The following is an 18,258-nucleotide window of genomic DNA, read 5'->3' as shown; positions in this document are numbered from 1 at the left end:
CAACTCGTGAATTTAAAGTGCTGTTAAGTAACATGCAGGAAGGATTATAAAGGAAATAAAGGAATCATAAAGGAAATAAAACCTGCTTGTAGAAGAAGGTCTGCTGCCTTCTGTGCTGCTGTGTGAAGGGGGGAATACAGGAGCACATAAATAATAAATTCCAGTGAATTCTTGCTCCCTTTAGGCAAGCTTGCCCTCCATCCAGAGAGAGCTGAAGCAGCTGGCAGAAAGTGCCAAGGAGACACCAGCTTCACCCGAAGGAGAATCTGCCCTTTTGGGGCCAGAAAAGGAAGCTTCAAACACGGAATGTGGTGACAAATACCCTCTGCTGATGCCCAAGGGGCTGGTGCTGACCCTGAAACCTTTGGCCAACCGCTTCTCCAGGAGGGCCTGGAGGCGGCAGAGATCCTCAGCTCTGAAGCCCGTCCTGATCCGCCCCAGCCCCTGCCTGCAGCCCAGCTCCAGCCCCCTCAGCGTGCAGAAAACTCCAAAATTGTCCCAGTCGGAGGCTCCCCCCAGCAAGGTCCTGCGCCAGGTGCCGCGGCCCATCCAGCCGGCGCCGCTCGTGCCGGGGGCGCAGCCCCCGAACGTTCCGGCCGTGCTGGGAGGGGGGGATGGCTTGGAATTCCAGAAGGTGCCTTCCAGTGGCCATCCGAACCCCAGGCAAAGCTTCCCAGCTGCCGTGCCCCCGGCCCTGGTGTCCTCAGAAGCTCTGCAGCCCAAGCTGATGCTGCCGGCCTTGGCGGGGGCGAAGCCGCGCAAGCCGTGCGCGCGCAAGGGCTACCAGAGGAAAAAAGGGGCGAGATCCACGCCGCCGATCAAACCCTCCCCTCTGATCCAGCCCTCCCCCGTCATCCTGACCGTCCCTGCCGCCACGGTGAAGGTGGTGAACATCGGCAACGGCTGCAACGTGCTGCAGCCCCTGGGCGCGGCGGTGGGCCGCGGCGCTCGCGCCATCCCCGTCACCACCCTGCTGGTGAATCCGTCCACCTTCCCCTTGAGCCAGCCCCTGGTGACCTCCTCCATCCCGTCGCTGATCGTCTCTCCCGGCGCCGTGGGTCTGGCCGCTCCTGCCGCGGGGGAAGGCGAGGAGAAGCTGACCCTGCTCCCTGCTCCCGCGGCCGAGCCCAAGGCGGAGCCCCCGGAGCTCTTGGTGCCCTGCCCCGGCCTTGTCCCCAAGGAGGAGGGTGGCACAGGCGCCGCCCGCGGGGACGCTCAGGACCAGGGCAGCAAAGCCGAGTGCTGCAGCTGGCCGGGGGCAGAGGGAGATGGGCACACGCCCCAGCCCACGGCGGAGCTCTCGCCTGCCTTACAAGCTCCCGATCCGTCACAGGAAATCAAACCCGAAGATTTAAGCGACGCTCCCAAAGAAGCGAAGCCGGCGCCGAGAAAGGATTTTCCGTGCACCGAAAGGAAGGAGGAGTTCATGCTGGGCCTCGGGCAGGAGCTGACCGTGGAGGCGGCGTGCTGCCAAGAGCCCCAGAAGGAGAAGGGAGAGGAGGAACGCCGCGCCGTGCCGTCCCCGGCCCGGGGCGGCGGAGACTCCCCGAAATCCCCGGGCTGCCCCGCCGAGGGGGACGCAGAGCTCGGCAGCCCCCCGGGCCGGCCCGAGGACGCGTCCAGCGTGGACGGGCAGTCGGCGGGGACGCCGGCCGGCCCCGAGGCCGCCGGGGACAGGGAAGGGCAGGAGGAGGAGGAGGAGGACGAGTTCGATGACTTCACGCAGGACGAGGACGAGGAGATGTCCTCGGCCTCCGAGGAGTCCGTGCTGTCCGTGCCGGAGCTGCAGGTGAAGGGGCAGCGGGAAAACCGCGGGAAAAGGCAACGGCGCCTGGCGTGAAACACCCCGAGGGGTCGGGAATCCCACTGGGAATCCCCCTGGGAAGTTCTGGGGATCCCACTGGGAATCCACTGGGAAACCCCTGAGAATCCCCCTGGGAATCCCACTAGGAATTTTTGGGAATCCCACTGGGAATCCACTGGGAACCCCCCTGAGAATCCCCCTGGGAATCCCACTGGGAATTTTTGGGAATCCCACTGGGAATCCACTGGGAACCCCCCTGAGAATCCCCCAGATCTTTTGGGAATCCCACTGGGAAGTTTTGGGGATCCCACTGGGAGTCTCTTCCACTGGGAATCCCACTGGGAATCCACTGAGAATCCCCCTGGGAATCCCACTAGGAATTTTTGGGAATCCCACTGGGAGTCTCTTCCACTGGGAATCCCACTGGGAATTTTTGGGAATCCCCGCTGGGAATTTTTGGGAATCCCACTGGGAATTCCATTGGGAATCCCCCTAGGAATCAACTGGGAATCCCCCTAGGAATCAACTGGGAATCCCCCTGGGAATCCACTGGGAACCCCCCTGGGAATCCCTCAGGGAATTTTTGGGAATCCCCCTGGGAATCCCACTGGGAAGCTCCCTGAGAACCACCCTAGGAATCCACTGGGAATCCCACTGGGAATTTTTGGGAATCCCTTGTGAATCCCACTGGGAATTTTTGGGAATCCCCCTGGGAATCCACTGGGAATTTTTGGGAATCCCTCTGGGAATTTTTGGGAATCTCCCTGGGATTCTCCCTGGGAATCCCACTGGGAATCCCCCAGATTTTTTGGGAATCCCCCTGGGAATTTTTGGGAATCCCCCCTGGGAATTTGCTGCTCACAGAGAAATTTCCCATCCCATTTTCCTGGGCAGGTTTGGAGCCCAGGCTGAGGGAATTCATTGCAGAAATTCAGATTTTAGCTCTGCTGAGCTGCCAGGACTCCTCACTGAGGCTGCTCTGCGAGAAATACTTCAATTAAAAATTGAATTTTTTAATTTTCCAGGTCACAATTCCAGCAGGGTTTTTAAGAGCCGAGATGATCATTAAGAAATAATTTAAAAAAGATTCCTTAACGAAGCCCTAATCTGCTGAATGACGAATGCTGAAATTCAATTTTACAACTTTTAGGCAGCTCTGGAGGGGTTTAAATTCTGTCCCTTAACAAAATTAATTGTCTTTAATTGGGCAGGTGCTGATCTATGAAATTGGATGCAGCGAGGAAATTGCTGAGCGACATTAAACCAAACATAAATAAAATATCGAGCCGAGCAAGGAAAATAAAATAAAATAAATGGGATTTATTTTGCTGTTTTCTAAGGAGACAATGGAAAAACTGACTTGGCTTGCCACAGAGCGACGTTTAAGCCAAGAAGGAGATTCTGAAGAGGAGAATTCCCAGGAGGAGAACTCGGAGCCGGAGGAGGAGGAGGAGGAGGAAGGGGAAGGAGCGGAGAATTCCCAGAAGGACGACGAGACCTGCGGGGATGCAGCAGAGGAGCCCAAATCTGCCTCAAGCGCGGCCACGGCGGCTGCCTGCCCGCAGCTGCAAATCCAGGGCGTGCCAGCAGGTGAAATTTTGGGGAATTCCATTTTTATTGGGTGCCAGCAGGTGAATTTTTTTTGGTATTTAATTTTTATTGGGTGCCAGCAGGTGAATTTTTATGGTATTTAATTTTTATTGGATGCCAGCAGGTGAATTCTTGGGGTATTTCATTTTTATTGGGTGCCAGCAGGTGAAATTATGGGGAATTCCATTTTTATTGGGTGCCAGCAGGTGAATTTTTATGGTATTTCATTTTTATTGGGTGCCAGCAGGTGAATTTTTATGGTATTTAATTTTTATTGGGTGCCAGCAGGTGAATTCTTGGGGTATTTCATTTTTATTGGGTGCCAGCAGGTGAATTTTTATGGTATTTAATTTTTATTGGGTGCCAGCAGGTGAATTCTTGGGGAATTTCAGTTTTATTGGGTGCCAGCAGGTGAATTCTCTGGAGTTTTTATTTTTAATTCTTTAGGGTTTTTATTTTTATTGGGTGCCAGCAGGTGAATTCTTGGGGAATTTCATTTTTTTGGGATGCCAGCAGGTGAATTCTTGGGGAATTTCATTTTTTTGGGTGCCAGCAGGTGAATTTTTTACCGTTTTTATTTTTATTGGATGCCAGCAGGTGAATTCTTTAAGGTTTCTAATTTTTTTTTTGGGTGTCAGCAGGTGAATTCTTTAGGGTATTTAATTTTTATTGGATGCCAGCAGGTGAATTTTTGGGGTATTTAATTTTTTTTTATGCCAGCAGGTGAATTTTTTAGGGTATTTAATTTTTTTGGGGTGTCAGCAGGTGAATTTTTTAAGGTTTTTATTTTTAATTCTTTAAGGTTTTTATTTCTTTGGATGCCAGCAGGTGAATTCTTTAGGGTTTTCATTTTTAATTCTTTAAATTTTTTAAATTTTTTTTTTTATGCCTTCAGGTGAATTCTGTAGGGGTTTTTATTTTTAATTCTGGGACCTCAGCCCGTTAAATCAACAAAATTCCTAAACCTAAAGCCACAAAAAAATCACAAAAAACCCCAAAAATCTGGATGTAACCCCTCTTTAATTCCCTGTTGTGTGACACCAGCTGTTTATCTATGATTTAATGTGAATAATTAACAAAAATGAGAGTTCACAGCCAGCTCGGTCTGTTTTTCTGCCCTGGCGTGCAGGATTTTTTACCTCCGGAAAAATCTGGCATCAACTTGTGGCCGCATCCCGAGATTTTTTTGGGTTTTTTTTCACTTAGACGCTGTTGAAACAAGCAACAAAATTAAGATTTCATGCAGCTGGACTGGTGGGAATTGCCTTTCTCCTCCACTTCCAGGCAGCGCGGACGGAAACTCCTCGCCGATCCTGTCGGAATTTCACCTCCTGTATATTTTGGGTGTATTTTGCCCTGATTTCTGTTGGGATGTTGCCCTGGCTCAGCTCCTGGGGTGGTGTGGGAACTCAAAATGTCCCTCAGACGTTTTTAGCGGTTCCAGGCCTTGGTCAGGAGCATTTTAGACCCTGGCAGGCAGCTGGAAACAGCTGTGATTGTGAGTTTGAGCCATGGAATGAGTTACCAACTTTGGAGGTGGAACACTCACAAAGGGTTGGATAGTATAGTAAAAGTAATTACAAAGTAGAGGGGAAATTTTTTTAGTATTGTACAAGGGGGTTTTAGCACATGTACAGGGGGGTTTTCACTTTGTACATGGGGGTCAGGAGTTCTAAGATGGAGGAAAGTGGGCTGATCCTGTTCTTCCTCCTTCTTCTTCCTCACCTCCATGTTCTTGGTGATGTTGGCACTTATGGATTGGTTTAGAGTAGAAAAACACTTGGCAACGTAGGTAGTAGGTACTGGAGAATAATTGTAAACATGTTTTATGTAATATATCTTATAAAAGAGAGCAGCAGCCCTGGGTGAGGGGAAGAGAAGACAGCAGATCGAGAGGATGTCAGGGTGTGTGTGTGCCTCTACCCAGGCCGCTGATCAAATAGCCGCAGTCCAAGAACATAATCTGTTAGATAACTAGCAATAAACTGCCTTGAGACCGAACAGCTAAAGCCTGCGGAGTTTTTCTTTGGAAGCACGGGTTGGAGGAGGAATTTCACCACCACATGAGGCCCCAGAGCAAGGCCGGGGATCTCACAGGGTGGTTTTTGACCATTTTGTGCTTCTCCACAGGAGAGATCCTGAAAGTCCCCGGGAAGGGCAGGAGCTCGCACAGGACCAGGAGCAGGCGGGGCCGGGCTCGCGGCAGCAAGGACACGTCCAAGCTGCTGCTCCTCTACGACGAGGACATCCTGGACAGGGACCCCCTGAGGGAGCAGAAGGACCTGGCCTTCGCCCGGGCGTACCTCAGCAGGGTGAGGCACCTGCAAAATGGGAGATTTTGGGGATTTCTGGCACGGGGCTGAGCCACGGAGCTCACGGGCATGGACCTTCACTTCCCAAAGTGTCCCTTGGAGGAGAGCAGCTCTTCCTCAGGCTCGAAGTTCTCTTCTGGGAATTCTCTTCTGAATTTCCTCCTGGTCTGGCTGGGGTGGAATTAATTTCTTTTATGCCTTCACTTCCCAAAGTTTCCCTTTATTGAGGTGAAAAGCAGGAGAGCAGCTCCTCCTCTTCCTCAGGCTCAGAGTTCTCTTCTGGGAATTCTAAATTTCCTTCTGGGTGTGCCTGGGGTGGAGTTAATTTCTATATTCCACATGTGGTGCTTCACTTCCCAAAGTGTTTCTTTCTTGAGGTGAAAATCAGGAGAGCAGCTCCTCTTCTTCTTCCTCAGGCTCAGAGTTCTCTTCTGGGAATTCTGAATTTCCTCCTGGTCTGGTTGGGATGGAGTTAATTTCTTTTATGCCTTCACTTCCCAAAGTGTCCCTTGGAGGAGAGCAGCTCCTCTTCCTCAGGCTCAGAGTTTTCTTCTGGGAATTCTGAGTTTCCTCCTGGTCTGGCTGGGATGGAATTAATTTCTACACTCCACGTGTGGTGCTTCACTTCCCAAAGTGTCCCTTGGAGGAGAGCAGCTCCTCTTCCTCAGGCTCAGAGTTCTCTTCTGGGAATTCTCTTCAGAATTTCCTTCTTGGTTTAAATGTCTCTCTGCTGCAAGCCAAGTCAGCTTTTCCATTGTCTCCTTAAGAAACAACAACAACAAAAAATTCCCATTCATTTTTTATTTATTTTCTTGCTCGCCTTAATACTTTCTTATTTTATTTTTTTGTTTGGTTTAATATCACTCAGCAGCTTCCTCACTGCATCCAACAGGCAATTTCACAGATCAGCACCTGCCCAAGCAAGGGACTCTGCTGAGGAGCAGAATTCAAACCTCTCCAGAGCTGCCCAAAATCGTACCCTGCAGGGTGAAATTCCAGCAGATTCCTGCTGATTTCCCATTTTTCCTCCTCCTCCCTCGCATGTCCTGAGTGGGGGGGCTGGAAGTGAAGGAGCCAGGGGCTGGGGGTGCACAGCGGCAGAAATTCCTGAATTTCTGACCTGCAGCGAGCAGCTTTGGTTTGTCTTTGGGAAGAGACTTCAGCAGAACCTCGAGTGCTGCGTAAATTCGGAGTAGAGGAGATGAAAAATGACTAAATTAAAAGAATCTGGGGAGGAATTCCTCCCTGAGGGGGGCGAGGCCCTGGAATTGGGTGCCCAGAGAAGCCGTGGCTGCTCTGGAAGTGTCCAAGGCCAGGATCCGATCCAGTCTGATCCAGTCCGGTCTGATCCGATTAAACCTGATCCAATCCAGTCCAGTCCAATCCAGTCCGGTCTAATCTGATCCGATTAAACCTGATCCAATCCAATCCAGTCCAGTCCAATCCAGTCCGGTCCAGGCCAACCCAACCCAACCCAATCCGATCCAATCCAGTCCAATCCAGTCCGGTCCGATCCGATCCAACCCAACCCAATCCAATCCAATCCAATCCAGTCCAATCCAATCCAACCCAATCCAGTCCGATCCAGTCCAGTCCAGTCCAACCCAACCCAACCCAGTCCAGTCCAATCCAACCCAACCCAATCCAATCCAACCCAATCCAATCCGATCCAATCCAATCCAATCCAATCCAATCCAATCCAATCCAATCCACTCCAATCCAATCCACTCCAATCCAATCCAATCCAACCCAATCCAATCCAACCCAATCCAATCCAACCCAACCCAATCCGACCCGATCCAATCCAATCCAATCCAATCCAGTCCAACCCACCTGGGGCTGGACTCTCAGAGAGGGTCATGAGTTGTGGGGAGTTGGAGTCAGAAAAAGTGGTTATGTAGTTTTAGTATCCTCCTTTTCTATAGTATATATAAATAATATAATATAAAAAAATAAAATAATCAAAAATAATAGAAAATATAATATAATAATAAATAATAATATAAATAATAGAAAATATAATATAATAATAAATAATAATATAAATAATAGAAAATATAATATGATAATAAATAAGATAAAATAATATAAATAATATAAAAGAATAAAGCAATAGAAAATAATAGAAAATATAATAATAAATAAGATATAATAAAAATAATATAATAGAAAATAATATAAAATATAATATAATAATATGAATAATATAAATAACAATATAAAATATAATGTAATAATACATAATATTAAGATAATGTTTTTCCCCCTGGATGTTTGTTTTCCCCCCTGGATGTTTCCCCCCCTGGATGTTTTGTCCCCCTGGATATTTTGTCCCCATGGATGATGTTTGTCCCCCCTGGATGTTTCCCCCCCTGGATGTTTTTCCCCCCTGGATGTTTTCCCCCTGGATGATGTTTTTCCCCCTGGATGTTTTTCCCCCTGGATGTTTTCCCCCTGGATGATGTTTTTCCCCCCTGGATGATATTTTCCCCCCTGGATGATATTTTCCCCCCTGGATGATGTTTTCCCCCTGGATGTTTTCCCCCTGGATGTTTTTCCCCCCTGGATGATGTTTTCCCCCCTGGATGTTTTCCCCCTGGATGTTTTCCCCCTGGATGTTTTCCCCCTGGATGTTTTCCCCCTGGATGATGTTTTTCCCCCTGGATCTCACCAAGGCCGGGTGTCCCCCCAGGTGCGTGAGACCCTGCAGCACATCCCGGGCAAGTACGAGGATTTCCTGCGCGTCATCTACGAGTTCGAGGTGGGCACGGACAGACGGACGGCCGTGGACCTCTACTGCACCCTGCAGCAGCTGCTGCACGACTGGCCGCAGCTGCTGACCGACTTTGCTGCATTTCTTTTGCCAGAGCAAGCTCTGGAGTGTGGGCTGGTAAGGTGGAGCGAGGGCAGGAGGTGGGATTTTAAGTAGGATTTAAATTTAAATTTAAAGGATGAAGAGAGAAGGATGAAGAGAGAAGGATGAAGAGAGAAGGATGAAGAGGGAAGGATGAAGAGGGAAGGATGGAAGAGGGAAGGATAAAGAGGGAAGGATGAAGAGAGAAGGATGAAGAGAGAAGGATGAAGAGGGAAGGATGGAAGAGGGAAGGATGAAGAGGGAAGGATGAAGAGGGAAGGATGGAAGAGGGAAGGATGAAAAGGGAAGGATGAAAAGGGAAGGATGAAGAGGGAAGGATGGAAGAAGGAAGGATAAAGAGGGAAGGATGAAGAGGGAAGGATGGAAGAGGGAAGGATGAAAAGGGAAGGATGAAAAGGGAAGGATGGAAGAGGGAAGGATGAAAAGGGAAGGATGAAGAGGGAAGAATGAAGAGTGAAGGATGAAGAGGGAAGGATGAAGAGGGAAGGATGGAAGAGGGAAGGATGGAAGAAGGAAGGATAAAGAGGGAAGGATGAAGAGGGAAGGATGGAAGAGGGAAGGATGAAGAGGGAAGGATGAAGAGGGAAGGATGAAGAGGGAAGGATGAAGAGGGAAGGATGGAAGAGGGAAGGATGAAAAGGGAAGGATGAAAAGGGAAGGATGAAGAGGGAAGGATGAAAAGGGAAGGATGGAAGAAGGAAGGATGAAGAGGGAAGGATGGAAGAGGGAAGGATGAAAAGGGAAGGATGGAAGAGGGAAAGATGAAGAGGGAAGGATGGAAGAGGGAAGGATGAAAAGGGAAGGATGAAGAGGGAAGAATGAAGAGTTCTCTTTACTTTGCCCAGGCAGACTATTCAGACATTTGACTTCCTTGCCTTGCTACTTTCATTAATCGGGATTAATAAAATGAATCAGGAAGTTTGGTGTTTGTAAATCTGCCGTCGAGGATCAGCCCTGCCCCACTCGACTGCACAGACAGCAAATACAGCAGAGTGGTTCCCCTGTCTCCAAATCTGCCTCCCACTTTGCAGGATAGAGTTTCACCTGTTCCATTCTTTCTGGATTTCCTTCTCTTTTTGTGCAAAGATAGGGAAGTGCAGAAAGAATGGATTTGTAGCTCGTGTAAAGCCATACATGATTTAAATGTGGTGTTTCATTATACAAAGCGATTTTTCTCTTCCCAGTTTTGTGAAGTGCAACAATACAATGGAAAACAAAGACCACGAGAAGGAATTTTCTTTGTTCAGGTCAATTCCAGGAATATGTGCTTGACCACAAGGGTGAATCTTTTTTTCTTTTCTGGCCAGTTTGAGGAACAGCAAGCCTTCGAAAAGAGCCGCAAGTTCCTCAGGCAGCTGGAGATCTGCTTTGCTGAAAATCCTGCCCACCACCAAAAAATCATCAAAGTGCTGCAGAGCTGTGCAGATTGTCTGCCCCAGGAGATCGCAGAGGTAGGCAGGGAGCTGGGAGCTTTTCCTCCCTGTCCCTGTCCTGGAGACCACGGGAGCTGGCCCAGCACATTCCTGGGGTTACAGCTGAAATTCCTGAGTCACAAAATTATCTGGGTCTTTTGGGGTTAGAGCTCAAATTTATGTAAAGAGTCACAAAATGATCTGGGCCCTTTGGGGTTACAGCTGAAATTCCTGAGTCACAAAATTATCTGGGTCTTTTGGGGTTAGAGCTCAAATTTAGGGAGTCACAAAATGATTTGGGCCCTTTTGGGGTTACAGATCAAATTTATAGAGTCGCAAAATAGTTTGGGTCTTTTGGGGTTACAGCTCAAATTTAGGGAGTCACAGAATGATTTGGGTTTTTTTGGGGTTACAGCTCAATTTCACGGAGTCACAAAATGTTTTGGGCCTTTTGGGGTTACAGCTCAGATTCCTGGAGTCACAAAATGATTTGGGCTTTTTTGGGGGTTGCAGCTCAAATTCATGGAATCACAGAAGGATTTGGGCCTTTTGGGGTTACAGCTTGAATTTATGGGGTCACAAAATTATTTGGGCGTTTTGGGGTTACAGCTCAGATTCCTGGAGTCACAAAATTATTTGGGTTTATACCTCAAATTCATGGAGTCACAAAATTATTTGGGCCTTTTGGGGTTACAGCTCAAAAATTCATGGAGTGAGAGAATGATTTGGGCCTTTTGGGGCTACAGCTTGAATTTATGGGGTCACAAAATGATTTGGGCCTTTTGGGGTTAGAGCTCAAATTTAAGGAGTCACAAAATGATTTGGGTCTTTTGGGGGTTACAGCTCAATTTCATGGAGTCACAGAATTATTTGGGCTTTTTTTGGGGGGGTTACAGCTCAAATTCCTGGAGTCACAAAATGCTTTGGGCTTTTTGGGGTTAGAGCTCAAAAATTCACGGAGTCACAAAATTATCTGGGATTTTTGGGGTTATTGGGCCTTCTGGGGTTACCTCTTAAATTTATGGAGTCACAGAATGATTTGGGCTTTTGGGGTTACAGCTCAAGAATTCATGGGGTCACAGAATGATTTGGGCTTTTTTTGGGGTTAGAGCTCAAATTCCTGGAGTCACAAAATTATTTGGGCTTTTTTTTGGGGGGTTACAGCCCGAATTTCCTGGAGTCACAAAACGCTTTGGGCTTGTGGGGAATTCTGGAGGAATGATCTGACAGCTGGGTGGGGAAGGACCTCAGAACTTCCACGTTGTTCCCACCCCAGCCCCCCGTCCATGCTGGAGAACCTTCAGGGGACAGCGAGAGGAGCTGGAATGAAACCCTGCATTTTTATTTTCTTTTTTTTTTCCCCTTTGGATTTTTTCCCAGCTGAAAACCCAAATGTGGCAGCTGTTGAAGGGACACGACCACCTGCAGGATGAGTTCTCAGTTTTCTTCGACCACCTGCGGCCCTCAGCCAGCCGCATGGGAGACTTTGAGGAGATCAACTGGACAGAAGAGAAGGAATACGAGGTGCAGCAACCTTTTCCCCAAAACCAGAAATTACTAAAACAGAGATAAAAAAAATTTTTGACCTGCAAGAACTCAAATTAGAGGGTACAGTTCCATTATTTTTTTTTTTTTTAATTTTTTTTTTGGTTGCCAGCAGGTCAATTCTTTAGGGGTTTTATTTTATTTTATTTTATTTTTTATTTTTGTTTTCTGGTGGGGGGAAACCAAAATTTGGGTGAGCTGAGAGCAGCTGCTGTGTGCTTGTTCTGCTGTAGTTCGATGGGTTCGAAGAGGTGTCTCTGCCAGAGGTGGAAGAGGAGGATGAGCCACCCAAAATCCACGGAGCCACCAGGAACAAGAGGAGGAAGGAGATGGGAGGCCAGCAGCACGACAAGGTGGGCCTGGGGCATCTCCGTGTTATTTTTCACCTCTGAGCAAATTAAATTTGGATTAAATTGGGATTAAATTTGGATTAATTGGGCCTGGGGCATCTCCCTGGTATTTTTCACCTCTGAGCAATTTAAATTGGGATTAAATTTGGATTAATTGGGCCTGGGGCGTCTCTGTGTTATTTTTCACCTCTGAGCAAATTAAATTTGTATTAAATTGGGATTAAATTGGGCCTGGGGCATCTCCTGGCATTTTTCACCTCTGAGCAATTTAAATTGGGATTAAATTTGGATTAATTGGACCTGGGGCGTCTCCCTGGTATTTTTCACCTCTGAGCAATTTAAATTGGGATTGAATTGGGATTGAATTGGGATTGAATTGGGATTTAATTGGGATTAAATTGGGATTGAATTGGGATTGAATTGGGATTGAATTGGGATTGAATGATTGAGGATGTGGCAGCACCTGGCAGAGGTGGAAGGAAGGGGACGGGGATGTCCCCGCTGTGCTTTGCTTGCCAGCGTCACTTCAGTGCTCTGCCTGTTCCTGTCTGTCTGTCTGTCCATCTGTCTGTCAGCTGGGGTTGTGTCTGTCTGTCTGTCAGATGGGGTTTGGTCTGTCTGTCTGTCTGTCACCTGGAGTCTGTCTGTGTCTGTCTGTTGGGGTTATGTCTGTCTGTCCGTCTGTCAGTTGGGCTTTGGTCTGCCTGTCCGTCTGTCTGTCTGCCAGCTGGAGCCTGTCTGTCTGTCTGTTGGGGTTATGTCTGCCTGTGTGTCTGTCAGTTGGGGTTTGGTCAGTCTGTCCGTCTGTCTCTCTGTTGGGGTTATGTCTGTCTGTCTGTCTGTTGGGCTTTGGTCAGTCTGTCCGTCTGTCCGTGTGCTGGAGCCCGTCTGTCTCTGTGTTGGGGTTCTGTCTGTCCGTCTGTCCGTCACTTGGGCTTTGGTCAGTCCGTCCGTCTGTCAGCTGGAGGCCATCTGTCTGTCTGTTGGGGTTCTGTCTGTCTGTCTGTCCGTCACTTGGGCTTTGGTCCGTCTGTCTGTGTGCTGGAGCCCGTCTGTCTGTCTGTTGGGGTTCTGTCTGTCCGTCACTTGGGCTTTGGTCAGTCTGTCCGTCTGCTGGAGCCCGTCTGTCTGTCTGTTGGGGTTCTGTCTGTCTGTCTGTCCGTCTGTCGGGCTTTGGTCCGTCCGTCTGTCAGCTGGAGCCCGTCTGTCTGTCTGTTGGGGTTCTGTCTGTCTGTCTGTCCGTCACTTGGGCTTTGGTCAGTCTGTCCGTCTGCTGGAGGCCGTCTGTCTCTCTGTTGGGGTTCTGTCTGTCTGTCTGTTGGGCTTTGGTCCGTCTGTCCGTGTGCTGGAGCCCGTCTGTCTCTGTGTTGGGGTTCTGTCTGTCCGTCGCTTGGGCTTTGGTCAGTCCGTCCGTGTGCTGGAGCCCGTCTGTCTGTCTGTTGGGGTTCTGTCTGTCTGTCTGTCCGTCACTTGGGCTTTGGTCAGTCTGTCCGTCTGCTGGAGCCCGTCTGTCTGTCTGTTGGGGTTCTGTCTGTCTGTCTGTCCATCACTTGGGCTTTGGTCAGTCCGTCCGTCTGTCAGCTGGAGCCCGTCTGTCTGTCTGTTGGGGTTCTGTCTGTCTGTCTGTCCGTCACTTGGGCTTTGGTCAGTCTGTCCGTCTGCTGGAGCCCGTCTGTCTCTGTGTTGGGGTTCTGTCTGTCCGTCTGTCCGTCGCTTGGGCTTTGGTCAGTCCGTCCGTCTGTCAGCTGGAGCCCGTCTGTCTGTCTGTTGGGGTTCTGTCTGTCCGTCGCTTGGGCTTTGGTCAGTCCGTCCGTCTGTCCGCCCGCAGGAGGCCGAGTGGGCGGAAGGGCTGCGGGAGTGCTCCGGCTCCGGCTCCCGCCCCTGCGCCGAGGGCGGCGAGCTGAGGCTCAAGAGGAGCAAGAGGAGGAGCTGCAGCCACTGCGGGAGCAAGGTCAGGGGCGGGCCCCTGCTCCCGAAACTGGGGGATCCATCCCGAAACTGGGGGATCCATCCCGAAACTGGGGGATCCATCCCGAAACTGGGGAGGGAATCCATCCTGAAATTGGGGGAATCCATCCCGAAACTGGGGGGATCCATCCCGAAACTGGGGGATCCATCCCGAAACTGGGGAGGGAATCCATCCTGAAATTGGGGGAATCCATCCCGAAACTGGGGGGATCCATCCCGAAACTGGGGGATCCATCCTGAAACTGGGCAGGGAATCCATCCTGAAACTGGGGGGATCCATCCCAAAACTGGGGAGAGGGAATCCATCCCGAAATTGAGCAGGGGATCCATCCGAAACTGGGGGGATCCATCCCGAAATTGGGGAGGGAATCCATCCCGAAACTGGGGGGGGATCCATCCCGAAACTGGGGAGAGGGAATCCATCCCGAAACTGGGGGAATCCATCCCGAAACTGGGGAGAGGGAATCCATCCCGAAATTGAGCAGGGGATCCATCCCGAAACTGGGGAGGGGATCCATCCCGAAACTGGGGGGAATCCATCCCGAAACTGGGGGGATCCATCCCGAAACTGGGGAGAGGGAATCCATCCCGAAACTGGGGAGGGGATCCATCCCGAAATTGGGGGGATCCATCCCGAAACTGGGGAGGGGGGATCCATCCCGAAACTGGGGAGAGGGAATCCATCCCGAAACAGGGGGGATACATCCCGAAATTGGGGAGGGAATCCATCCCAAAACAGGGGAGAGGGAATCCATCCCGGAACTGGGGGGAATCCATCCCGAAATTGGGGAGAGGAGGGAATCCATCCCAAAACTGGACAGGGAATCCATCCCGAAATTGGGCAGGGAATCTATCCCAAAAACTGGGGGGGAGTCCATCCCAAAAACTGGGGAGAGGGAATCCATCCCAAAAACTGGGGGAAATCCATCCCAAAAACTGGGGAGAGGGAATCCATCCCAAAATTGGGGAGAGGAGGGAATCCATCCCAGAAACTGGGCAGGGAATCCATCCCAAAACTGGGGGGGAATCCATCCCGAAATTGGGGAGGGAATCCATCCCAAAAATTGGGCAGGGAATCCATCCCGAAACTGGGGAGAGGAGGGAATCCATCCCAAATATTGGGCAGGGGAGGGAATCCATCCCAAATGTCGGGGAGGGGAAGGGAATATAATAATAAATATAATGTAATATAATGTAATTATAATATAATATAATATAATATAATATAATATAATATAATATAATATAATATAATATAATATAATATAATATAATATAATATATGTATTATATGGTATATTATATCATGGTATATTATATCGTGGTCTATCATGGTATAATATATTGTATTATATTGTAATAATATATTGTATTATATTGTAATAATACAATAATATATATTAATATATCAGTATATTAATATACTAATATATTAATATAGTAGAATATATTATATATTTATAGACATTAGTATGGAATAACAAAATAATAATCTATATTACATTGTAGTATATTATAGTATATTATGGCATATTATAGTATGTTATGGTATATTATAGTATATTATGGTATATTATATTACATTAATTATGTTTATTAAATTATATTCATTATATTATAGTATGATATATTATAGTATATTAGAATATATTATAGTATATCATAGTATATCATAGTATATTATAGTATATTGTAATAATAAATATATTCATATATATATAATGTATTAATATGCTAATATAGTAATACATTAATATATTACAGTATATTATACATATTCAGATAAATGACTATCTTTATATATAACAATAACAGAAAATAATAACAAATAATACCACCAGAGCCCCCTTGCTCGGGGCAGCCCAGCGCCCTGGCAGGGCCGGGAGCGGCGGGCAGCGGATCCCGATGCCCGCGGGCGCGTGACGCTGCCCGGGGTCGCTTTGCAGGTGTGCGAGAACAAACTCCACAAGAGCAGGGACGGCCCCGAGCCGCCTGCCGGCCTCGCCCAGCCCGAGGGGAAGGAGCCCGGCACCTCCCGGGGGCCCGGAGAGGAAATCCCGGAGGGAGAGGACAGAGCGAAAGCCGCCCCGAGGAGCGGGGAGCCTCCGTCCCCAGGTGGGTGCAGACCAAAAGCAGAACGGTTTGGAAAGGCGTGGGCAGAGCTTCGGCCCCTTGTCACGCACGTTTATTACCATGAGAGCTTCTAATTGCTGTCTTCTCACTTTTTATTCCTTCCTCTCTGGATGCTCTAAACCCGCCGAGCGTTCCCTTCAACAAAACCTTTCCTGCCTGGAGAATGTTCTGCCCTTTTCACAAAGATCCTCTTGCCAGGATGCTGCTCCATCCCCAGCCCATGGAACTGGTTTTTTCCCAGTTTCCATTTTAGCACAGCAGTTCAGAACCCCCACCTCCCTAATCTTTAAAACAACCTTTAAACAACCTCTGTGCTGCTTGTTCTTCCTCCACTCTGCTCTAGACAAGGAAAAACACAATTTTGGCAGGAAAAACAACCCGAGGGAGATTTCTCCCTCCTCCCTGGAGCCAGGGCTCAGCTCGTGCTGGGGACAGCACAGAGTTAATCACAGGAGCTGAAATCTGCTCCCAAGCCTGGCTTTGTAACCTGGCTGCCCAGAGCAGCTGCAGCTGTTCCACTGGGGAGCTTTTTAAAAAACCTTCATCACTTCACGCAGCAGTTGGTTGTAGCAACCCACAGGGGTGAAGGAAATTGGCTGCAGATTGTCTTCTTTGAAGTACAGGTGGGTGAAACTCAGGTGGGAGCCACAAAGTGTTCGACAAGCAGCATGAAGCTCTGTAAATGAAAATATCTTTGAAAGTCAGGGAACGAAGCCTCCAAGGGTTTCTTCTCTGACCTTGTCTGGGTTTCTCAGCAGGATCTCACCTGGAAGGAAGGGTGGCCTCCAGCAGACCTGCATCTTGTGAGAAAGCTGCCCCAGCTGATGCCCAGCTTCCAGAAACATCCGTGGCCGCTGCCGGGGACGGGGACTCTGCTGCCACTGGCCCCCGATGGGCACAGCTGCAAGAAGCTGCTCTGGAACCACCTCAGGAGCCCCAGGAGTGCCCCTGCAGCGAGGGACTGCAGCAGCCTGCAGGGAATGCAGAGGCTCCCCCGGGGCTGGGCAGGGACCTGCTGCTCTCTGCTGCAGCAAAAGCCTCCCTGGGAGCTCCACGCTGCTGCCAGAGCCCCCGTCAGACCCAGGGGCTCCATCCTGCTGCAGAGCAGCCCAGGGGCTCTGCTCTTGGCCCGGGAGGTGGCAAAGAGCTCGAGGGAGCATCTTTGGCCCTGGAAGGAAGAGCAGGAGCAAAGCAGGGCTGGATCTCCAAGAGCAGCAGAGCAGCGGCGGGCGGGAGCTGCAGCTCGGGGCCCCCCGCTCGCCGCAGCTCAGAGATGCAGGACAGAGGCTGCACTGGAGCTGCTCCCGAGGGCGGCCCAAGGGCCAGTGCATGCTTGGTGGTGCATCAGCACCCAGCTGAGCAGCTGGAGCCCAGAGCCTCGCCGGGGCAGAGGGAGGAGGAGCAGCAGCAGCAGAGGGTGACCGAGGCCACCGTGTGTGCCAAGAACAGCAAAGTCAGCTCCACTGGGGAGAAGGTTGTGCTCTGGACCAGGTACTTCTGCCTGAGCTCCTCGTTCTGTGTGCCCTGCTTGGCTCCAGCTCTGACAGGGTTCATTGGTTTTCATTTTGGATCCTGATTTTCCGACCCTTTTCTTTGGACGTTGCTCAGTCCATCAGTTTGGCCTCGTGAGCAGCTCCTGGCAGGGCTGCTACTGCAGCACTTCAGACAGGGAAAAGAAAACTTGAAACTTTCTCAAAAAAACCTTTAAACCCCCTTCAAAAACCTCAAACCAGGCTAAAGGAGTTCTGCTTAGAGAAGGGTTCTTTAAACCTTCAAATAACTTCAAACCAGGCTGAAGGAGCTGTGCTCAGAGAAGGGTCCTGGGGTTGGGGGTGGCAGGAAGGAGGGATTGCTGAGCTGGGAACAGGGCTGGGGGTTTTTTTGGGCTGCTTTCACGGGGTTTTGTTCTGCAGGGAGGCTGACAGAGTCATCCTCACCACCTGCCAGGAGAAGGGAGCTCACCTGGACACCTTCCACGCCATCTCCCAAAAATTGGGCAACAAGACAGCCAGTGAGGTGAGGGCTGCTGTGGGAGAGGGGCTGGGAAGGTGGGAGGTGCTGTCCTACCAGTCTCCCAAACTTCAATTTGATGAAAAAAAATCATCTTGCAAATAAAAACAAAAAAATCCAAACAAAACCAAACTTTGCTCTGGTTTAGTGGTGCCAAAAATCCCTTCTGACAGGGTCACCATTGAGATTTGGTACTGGAGTTGTTTCTGTAGCTGCTACTCAGGTTTTCAGCCTCCTGCTTCTGAGAAAAGGATCTGCT

The 18,258-nt window shown here is 49.4% G+C and overlaps 1 protein-coding gene across 1 annotated transcript in view; it reads left to right on the top strand.

Moving 5' to 3' along the window:
- Positions 1 to 18,258, top strand: part of LOC110471478 (GON-4-like protein) — a 40,236-nt gene that overhangs the window by 20,711 nt on the left and 1,267 nt on the right. The window contains exons 20-30 of the mRNA XM_077789394.1: positions 185 to 1,789; positions 3,145 to 3,394; positions 5,525 to 5,706; positions 8,399 to 8,596; positions 9,889 to 10,032; positions 11,374 to 11,517; positions 11,772 to 11,891; positions 13,717 to 13,839; positions 15,803 to 15,971; positions 16,745 to 17,480; positions 17,903 to 18,005. Of these exons, the coding sequence (XP_077645520.1) occupies positions 185 to 1,789; positions 3,145 to 3,394; positions 5,525 to 5,706; positions 8,399 to 8,596; positions 9,889 to 10,032; positions 11,374 to 11,517; positions 11,772 to 11,891; positions 13,717 to 13,839; positions 15,803 to 15,971; positions 16,745 to 17,480; positions 17,903 to 18,005 (3,774 nt within the window). The remainder of the gene's footprint in view (positions 1 to 184; positions 1,790 to 3,144; positions 3,395 to 5,524; positions 5,707 to 8,398; positions 8,597 to 9,888; positions 10,033 to 11,373; positions 11,518 to 11,771; positions 11,892 to 13,716; positions 13,840 to 15,802; positions 15,972 to 16,744; positions 17,481 to 17,902; positions 18,006 to 18,258) is intronic.

This window comes from Lonchura striata, chromosome 33 (assembly GCF_046129695.1).
Source record: "Lonchura striata isolate bLonStr1 chromosome 33, bLonStr1.mat, whole genome shotgun sequence".
Taxonomy (NCBI): domain Eukaryota; kingdom Metazoa; phylum Chordata; class Aves; order Passeriformes; family Estrildidae; genus Lonchura; species Lonchura striata.
Note: the sequence above shows the minus strand (reverse complement) of the source record. Positions and strands in the feature narration are given on the sequence as shown.